General features: G+C 42.4%; 1 protein-coding gene across 1 annotated transcript in view; it reads right to left on the bottom strand.

Annotated features, from left to right (window-relative positions):
* Positions 1-899: 899 nt before the first annotated feature.
* The window catches only part of LOC135525244 (synaptotagmin-9-like), a 60,064-nt gene continuing 51,690 nt past the window's right edge, over positions 900-9,273 (bottom strand). Inside the window, exons 4-7 of the mRNA XM_064952963.1 lie at positions 9,092-9,212; positions 6,979-7,150; positions 3,521-3,650; positions 900-2,010 (exon numbers count right to left, since the gene is read on the bottom strand). Coding sequence (XP_064809035.1) covers positions 1,936-2,010; positions 3,521-3,650; positions 6,979-7,150; positions 9,092-9,212 — 498 coding nt within the window. The 3' untranslated portion in view covers positions 900-1,935. The remainder of the gene's footprint in view (positions 2,011-3,520; positions 3,651-6,978; positions 7,151-9,091; positions 9,213-9,273) is intronic.

The raw sequence follows: 9,273 nt of genomic DNA, 5'->3' as shown, positions 1-9,273 counted from the left end.
CTGACTCTATTTCCCGGAAGAACATGCCAGACGTGTCAGTGCAAAATGTCCCAAAATGGGGCCCTGTGCAATGAGTCGAGAATGTTCACCAAATCAGCTGTCTGAGCTGCGTTCTGACTACCTCATGTTTTCTGCTGTCTAACGGTTGGTCTTCATTGTGAGAAGCAATTCCAGTTGTGTATAAAACAAAGACAGACAGAAAAAAACAAGGGCCTTCCGTCGTGTGTTTGAGTACAGAAATATATTGCCATTTGCCTCTATTCATGCCGTTTGGCATTTCATGTCAACATTAATATTAATTAATATTGACGTGTGTTTAACTCTGTGATAAATGTTGAGATGTGTGTTTGAGCTATTTAAAAAAAATGTTTTTATCTGACCCTGTGTAGTAGTAATCAGTCGTCTTGTTCTGATTAATTGAGATCTCCATGTGGCTGCTGGTGGGGCCCCATCCTACTCATCAGAGGACACCTGTTGACTACCTGCAGACTGCACAGTGCTGGGTGTGATTTCACTGAGGGAGGGGACTGATTCTAAACCTGGCTCCAGCACTGCAGATGGATCTGTCTCTGTTCCTGTGTTGTGTTCCCATCAGCAGCTCAGACGGCACTCTGATTGGAGCGCTCCCCACTGTCTGTCAGTCACATCTCATATGTTTTGATATTTTATCATCCTGCTGCAACCTCGTTGCTGTTTGTTTGGCCGTCAACTGGTTCGGTGCAGGGCTCGGCATCTGTCGTGTGTCTGTGGCCTGTTGGGGACTTGTCACTGCAGGTGTGAAGAGAGCGTCTTTGTGGAGAAAGGTGTCGAGGACAGGCTCTAAGGCCTCTCTCTTCTTCCTGACACAGAATTTCACTCTTGAGATCATAAAATCACCCATCTGTCTTTGTGTGGTAAATTTATAATATAAATATTTATTTAGTAACATCTGAATGGACAATTTACATACTAGGTCTTAGTTTCATGGTACATTTTATGTTTACAGTATGTTAGTATCTCACAAAGTAATCAACCAAAGAGCAATATTACGCACAAAGAACCATGCACTGTACCCAAATAACAAAGATCAATTAATTGTAACAATGTGTTATTAAACAAGACATAAACAAGACTATACTATTACCTCTCAACTGAAACTTTAACACTTTTTAGATTTCTGTAGTTTTTTAAACAAATAGTACTAATGAATGGCCACTGGACATGCAGTTGACTAAACATACAGTATATTCTTAGTGCCATTTGAAAGGAAACACTTTTTGTGGAAATGTGAAAGGAATGTAGGAGAATATAACACATTAGATCTGGTAAAAGATAATACAAAGAAAAAAACATTTTTTTTTTTACATTTTTTTGTACTATCATCTTTGAAATGCAAGAAAAAGGCCATAATGTATTATTTCAGCCCATTATTTAGATTTTGGCCACTAGATGGCAGGAGTGTATGTGCAAAGTTTCAGACTGATCCAATGAACCATTGCATTTCTGTTCAAAATGTTGTACCAGGCTGCCCAAATGTGCCTAATTTGTTTATTAAACTGTGCACTCTCCTCAAACAATAGCATGGTATTCTTTCACTCTAATAGGTACTGTAAATTGGACAGTGCAGTTAGATTAACAAGAATTTAAGCTTTCTGCCAATATCAGATATGTCTATGTCCTGGGAAATGTTCTTGTTACTTACAACCTCATGCTAATCACATTAGCCTACTTAGTGCAACTGTCCCGCACGGGACCCACCAATCCTGAAGAAGTTTTAAGCCTGTCCTGGATCAGTAAGCACTTTCAAATTGAGCATGTTTTTTAGTTCAGCACTAAACTTAATCTATGTCGGGGAAACCATGTGTAACATCTACCATTACTAGCATACTGATCTCTCCTCCTCTCTTGATGCTTGGTGTCTCTGCTGTTCCTCTCCTTCACCACTCTGTGTTCTCTTTATGGTGAGGGAGGAGTCTTCAGAGAGTTGGTGGAACCGCCCTGGCTTTCACCTGCAGTCCCCTGACCCATCCACTGGAGAACACAGAGAGGAAACACAGTCAGAGAGATGAGCATAACCAGGTTATATCAGGTAAGGGAATACAATTTGACAGCTGAATTGCACAAAGAGGGAAAAAGTCGGAGGTGAAATTTAATTTTGGTAAATAGAAGCTGTGAGGCTGAAGTCACAAGCACTCTGTAGTTGTAATTCATCTTACAAAAAAAATGGCCTCGGTGTGTGTAGAACCCCTGTGGGTTCTGTCGTGCCTCTGTCTGAAAATCAATTGTCACCGCACTGTGTCTCCGAAATTCCTTCTCCGTTTAATAAGAAACATACTCTAAAAAAATTGTCCTACTTTCAAGAAACACAAAATCAGTAGGTAGCAAACATTTTTATTTTTTTATTTTCCTCATAGAAGGAATTGAACAGCCTAAAAAAGCAGCCCAGGGGAAGACAGGGAGTGAAAGAGAGATGTAAAGCACAGTTTAAATGGCTGTTTTAGCAGTTCTGTGTAGCGGGAGCACAACCTTGGCTCAAGTGGCCTGAGATGTGAATTATTGATGAGAACTGTCTGTGGCCTTGAGGGTCAGCGAGTCTTGCACTAAGATTTCCAAACACCAATCCATGAAATGATACGAGCGAAAATAATGAAACGTCAAGTGTGTGTGTGTGTGTCTATAACAATAATAATTAGGTGGGTGCTTATTTTTGTCCGAGTGTGTGTATGTGTATGTGTGTGTGTGTGGTTTATGGGTTATTAAGCCTTATACACAAAGAGCATCTTTCCATTCTTGAAGTAACACAAATAAGCTATAATCCCGAGCTTGAGTCCTCTGCTATGTCTTCTTCAGTTTAATGGGAGGAACAGGGTTGTATTCATTAGACGAAGACCGTGGCAAACAGTTGCAAAAACATTTTGCAATGGCAACCGTTTACTCCCAAAAAGTTTATATTGAACAAATTCAGGAAGGTCACTCCCCATATCATTCCGTTTGCTTTTGTTTGGCTCTGTTTGGTTCCAGTGAATACACCCCAGTGCTTCTGACTGTGCAGCTTCAATGATATCCAATGACAAGCACTTCAGTTATATCACTGTGTAGGCAACATTACTGTTCCAATTTCTGCTTTTAACCTCTCAGATGAATATGAATAGATTTGGTGTCAACAACTCCAAATAAATGTTGATCTATTTCTGGTGTCCATTAATGAGGGTGGAGGAGTAGTGTTTTTAAATAGCAATAAAGCCGCCTTCTCCGCTCCTCTCCCACTGCAGGAATGGATTGTTCTGATGATGGCACAAAAACAAGTCAAGCAGACGTGTGTTTTATGTAATCCTGCTTGTGTTTTATTGTCCCTATACAAGCTAGAGAAGTAGAGCTTTACCGCTTGCTGTCTGCTTACACCTTGCGCGCACACACACACACACACACACACACACACACACACACACACACACACACACACACACACACACACACACACACACACACACACACACACACACACACACACACACACACACACACACACACACACACATACCTCTACCAGGGGGTGCCAGTGGGCGATGGGCTTGCGAGGGTATGACAGCATCTCGTTCCAGTGGTCTCGGCCCAGGCTCTCCGCCTCATTGCCCACCCTACACACTCCAATGACCTCATTGTGACCTACCCTGTGAGAGGGGAGAAAAAACATATGGTCATTTTAAAACCTTTTGTTGTCCAACATCGTGCTCCTTCGTGTAATTATTATAGTGATGTTCGGCAGATAATTTTTAACTTTTCTAATATTTATTCTGAACAGCATTTGGAGGAAAAGAGTCTGTACTCTATACTCTGTGCTTTTTCGTCAGTATTTTTGTATTCTAATGTTGTTTCCTCCTCTCTTGAATGCCAGCTGCTTTCCAGGCCAATGATCAACTAAAACATGTTACACTTAGGGAGTCTCAGCGATGTGCTTGTATAGGGGAAGAAACAGGATAATAAAGTTGAGGAGCTCAGGGCAAGGATTTCTTCCAGAGCGACATCAGGAATTGTAACATACTCTGTTTCATAGAAACATGGCTCTCTCAGGATATACTGTCTGAGTCCGTCTAGCCAGTTGGGTTCTCAGTTCATCGCGCAGAAAGGAATAAATATCTCTCCGGAAAGAAGGGTGGGGGTGTATGTTTCATCATTAACGACTTTTGGTGTGATTGTGATAACATACAGGAACTCAAGTCTTTTTGTTCACCCAACGTAGAATACCCCACAATCAAATGCCGACTGTCTTATCTCCCAAGAGAATTCTCTTCGGTTATAGTCACAGCCGTGTATATCCCCCCTCAAGCCAATACCACGACGGCCCTCAAAGAACTTAACTGGACTTTATGCAAACTGGAATCCACATATCCTGAGGCCACATTTATTGTAGCTGAGGATTTTATGAAAGCACATTTGAGGAAAAGGCTGCCGAAGTTCTATCAACACATTAACTGTAGTACTCACGTTGCTAAAACACTCATTGCTACTCCAACTTTCTGGATGCCTACAAGGCCTACAAGGCCCTCCCCACTGCCCTTTCAGCAAATCTGGTAATGACTCCATTTTGCTCCTTCCTTCCTATAGGCAGAAACTCAAACAGGATGTACCTGTGCTAAGGACTATTCAAAGCTGGTCTGACCAATCGGAATTCACGCTTCAAGATTGTTTTGATCATGTGGACTGGGATATGTTCCGGGTAGCCTCTCAGACGATATTATCGAAGTATACACTGATACGGTGACTGAGTTTATCAGGAAGTGTATAGGAGATGTTGTACCCACGGTGACTATTAAAACCTACGCTAACCAGAAACCGTGGATAGATGGCAGCATTCACACAAAACTGAAAGCGGGAACCATCGCATTTAATTATGGCAAAGTGACTGGGAATACGGCCCAATACATACAGTGTCGTTATTCCCTCCATAAGGCAATCAAACAGGCAAAACGTCAGCATAGAGAAAAAGTGGAGTCGCAATTCAACGGCTCAGACACAAGACCTATGTGGCAGGGTCTACAGACAATCACGGACTACAATGGGAAAACCTGCCATGTCGCGGACACCAACGTGTTTCTTCCAGACAAGCTAAATACCTTCCTCACCCACTTTGAGGATAACACAGTGCCACCAAAGCGGCCTGCTACCAAGAACTGGGAGCTCACCTTCTCTGTGGCCGACGTGAGTAAGACATTTAAGCATGTTAACCCTCGCAAGGCTGCCGGCCAGACGGCCTCCCTAGCCATGTCCTCAGAGCATGCGCAGACCAGCTGGCTGGAGTTTTTACGGACATATTCAATCTCTCCCTATCCCAGTCTACTGTCCACACATGCTTCAAGATGTCCACCATTGTTCATGTACTCAAGAAAGCAAAGGTAACTGAACTAAATGACTATCGCCCAGTAGCACTCACTTCTGTCATCATGAAGTGCTTTGAGAGACTAGTCAAGGATCATATCATCTCTATCTTACCTGACACCCTAGACCCACTTCAATTTGCTTACCGCCCCAATAGAACCACAGATGATGCAATCGCCATCGCACTGCACACTGCTCTATCCCATATGGACAAGAGGAATACCTATGTAAGAATGACTACAGCTCAGCATTCAACACCATAGTACCCTCCAAGCTCATCATTATCTTGAGGCTCGGTCTGAATCCCACCCTGTGCAACTGGGTCCTGGACTTTCGGATGGGCCGCCCACAGGTGGTGAAGGTAGGAAAAAACACCTCCACTTCGCTGATACTCAACACTGGGGCCCCACAAGGATGCATGATCAGCCCCCTCCTGTACTCCCTGTTCACCAATGACTGAGTGGCCACGCATGCTTCCAGCTCAATCATAAAGTTCGCAGACGACACAACAGTAGTAGGCCCGATTACCAACAATTATGAGACAGGGAGGAGGTGAGGGCCCTGGGAGTGTGGTGCAAGGAAAATAACCTCTCAACCAACGTCAACAAAACAAAGGAGCTAATTGTGGAATTCAAGAAACAGCAGAGGGAGCATCCCCTATCCACATCGATGGGACAACCGTGGAGAAGGTGGAAAACTTCAAGTTCCTTGGCGTACATATCACTTACAAACTGAAATGGTCCACCCACACAGACAGTGTTGTGAAGAAGGCGTATCAGCGCATCTTCAACCTCAGGAGGCGTAAGAAATTTGTCTTGGCACCTAAAACCCTCACAAACTTTTACAGATGCACAATTGAGAGCACCCTGTCGGGCTGTATCACTGCCTGGTACGGCAACTGCACCTCTCGCAAACGCAGGTCTCTCCAGAGGGTGGTGCATTCTGCCCAACACATCACCGGGGGCAAACTACCTGCCCCCAGGAACGCCAAAAATATTATCAAGGACAACAACCACCTGAGCCACTGCCTGTTCACCCCGCTATTATCCATAAGGCAAGGTCAGTACAGGTGCATCAAAGCTGGGACAGAGAGACTGAAAAATAGCTTCTATCTATAGAGGCTGCTGTCCTATATACATAGACTTGGAATCACTAGCCACTTTAATAATGGAACACTATTCACTTTAATAATGTTTACATATTTTGCATTACTCATCTCATATGTATATATTGTATTCTATCCTATTTTACTGTTTCTTAGTCTATGCCACTCTGACATTGCTTGCCCAAATATTTATTCTTAATTCCATTCCTTTACTTTAGATTTGTGTGTATTGTTGTGAAATTGTTAGATATTACTGCACTGTTAGAGCTGGAAACACAAGCATTTCGCTACACCCGCAATAACATCTGCTAAACAAGCATATGTGACAAATAATATGTTATTTGATTTGTAAACAGCAAAGATACTGTCCACTCAAAAGCGTGGTTTCAGAGTCCTTTTCAGTGCACCATAGTCACCACAACCTTGCAGGCTATTTTCAGAATAAAAAAACCCAAACTGCTGTCATAATTATAGGAAGTTCAGTTCATAAAAAGCGTTGCAAAACAACATTTATTTACCGATCGTAGTCCATCACTGCTATTAGGAGACTGATCTGATCAATGTTCTCAGGAGGGACATCAAATACTATGGCTTCGTTGTAGACTGGATTCAGAGTGTTTCGCTTGGTGGATGTTTTCCTCTTCTTCAATCTCCGTCCCTCACACATCAAAGACACCTTCACATAAGGATCTAGAGAGAGTTGGGACACAGTGGAAAGGGTAAACCCAAGGAGTAACACATGGGATGCATCCACACAGGCCTCTGGTCAAAAGTAGTGCAGTATACAGTTGAAGTCGGAAGTTTAAATACACCTTAGCCAAATACATTTAAACTCACAATTCCTGACATTTAATCCAAGTAGAAATTCCCTATCTTAGGTCAGTTACAATCACCACTTTATTTTAAGAATGTGAAATGTCAGAATAATAGTAGTGAGAATGATTTATTTCAGCTTTTATTTCTTTCATCACATTCTCAGTGGGTAAGAAGATTACATACACTCAATTAGTATTTGGTATCATTGCCTTTAAATTGTTTAACTTGGGTCAAACGTTTCGGGTAGCCTTCCACAAGGTTCCCACAATAATTTGGGTGAATTGTGGCCCATTCCTCCTGATAGAGATAGTGTAACTGAGTCAGGTTTTTAAGCCTCATTGCTTGTTCAGTTCTGCTCACAAATTTTCTATAGGATTGAGGTCAGGGCTTTGTGATGGCCACTCCAATACCTTGACTTTGTTGTCCTTAAGCCATTTTACCATAACTTTGGAAGTATGCTTGGGGTCATTGTCCATTTGGAGCACCCATTTGCGACCAAGCTTCAACTTCCTGACTGATGTCTTGAGATGTTGCTTCAATATATACACATATTTTTCCATCTATGCCATCTATTTTGTGAAGTGCACCAATCCCTCCTGCAGGAAAGCACCCTCACAAAATGATGCTGCCACCCCCGTGCTTCACGGTTGGGATGGTGTTCTTCGGCTTGCAAGCCTCCCCCTTTTTCCTCCAAACATAACGATGGTCATTATTGCCAAACAGTTCTATTTTTGTTTCGTCAGGCCAGAGGACATTTTTCCAAAATGTACGATCTTTGCCCCCATGTGCAGTTGCAAACCGTAGTCTGGCTTTTTTATGGCGGTTTTGGAGCAGTGGCTTCTTCCTTGCTGAGCAGCCTTTCAAGTTATGTCGATATAGGACTCGTTTTACTGTGGATATAGATACTTTTGTGCCTGTTTCCTCCAGGATCTTTACAAGGTCCTTTGCTGTTGTTCTGGGATTAATTTGCACTTTTCGCACCAACGTACGTTCATCTCTCGGAGACAGAACGAGTTTCCTTCCTGAGCGGTATGACGGCTGCGTGGTCCCATGGTGTTTATACTTGCGTACTATTGTTTGTACAGATGAATGTGGTATCTTTAGTCGTTTGGAAATTGCTCTCAAGGATGAGCCAGACTTGTGGAGGTCTACAATTTCTTTCTGAGGTCTTGGCTGATTTCTTTTGATTTTCCCATGATGTCAAGCAAAGAGGCACTGAGTGTGAAGGTAGGCCTTGAAATACATCCACAGATACACCTCCAATTGACCCAAATGATGTCAGTTAGCCTATCAGAAGCTTCTAAAGCCATGACATCATTTTCTGGAATTTTCCAAGCTGTTTAAAGGCACAGTCAATTTAGTATATGTAAACTTCTGACCCACTGGAATTGTGATACAGTGATACAATTATAAGTGAAATAATCTGTCTGTAAACAATTGTTGGAAAAATTACTTGTGTCATGCGCAACGTAGATGTCCTAACGGACTTTCCACAACTATAGTTTGTTTACAAGAAATTTGTGGAGTGGTTGAAAAATGAGTTTTCATGACTCCAACCTAAGTGTACAGTATGTAAACTTCCGAATTCAACTGTATAGGGAATAGGGTGCCATTTCGGACGCCTCAATAGTTATGCTCCATTGATATGTTTCGTCATGGCTTCTACTTATTGGGCCATATTATTAAAAGACTGGGAGACAGAAATGACCATTCCATTTCATATACTAGTCTGTCATATAATTTATCCATCCAGTGATGACTAAGCAGAATTCACATCGCATTTGTACCCCAGTCCCCATATTAAGGACCCCCTACCTGAGGCTCCAGTGATGTCCATGGCTTTGAGGTTCCTAGCCTTGATCATTGTGATGGTTAGCCTTCCAGCCGTTGGTAAGTAACACAGGGAGAACATGAGATCCCCCAAGTCCACATTGTCCTACAAAGCAACAAAAACATCAGTGAAATGTTTAGTAACTGAATGTCTCATGATGTCACCA

This window comes from Oncorhynchus masou, chromosome 31 (assembly GCF_036934945.1).
Source record: "Oncorhynchus masou masou isolate Uvic2021 chromosome 31, UVic_Omas_1.1, whole genome shotgun sequence".
Taxonomy (NCBI): Eukaryota; Metazoa; Chordata; class Actinopteri; order Salmoniformes; family Salmonidae; genus Oncorhynchus; species Oncorhynchus masou.
This window is presented reverse-complemented; position numbering and strand designations above follow the sequence as displayed.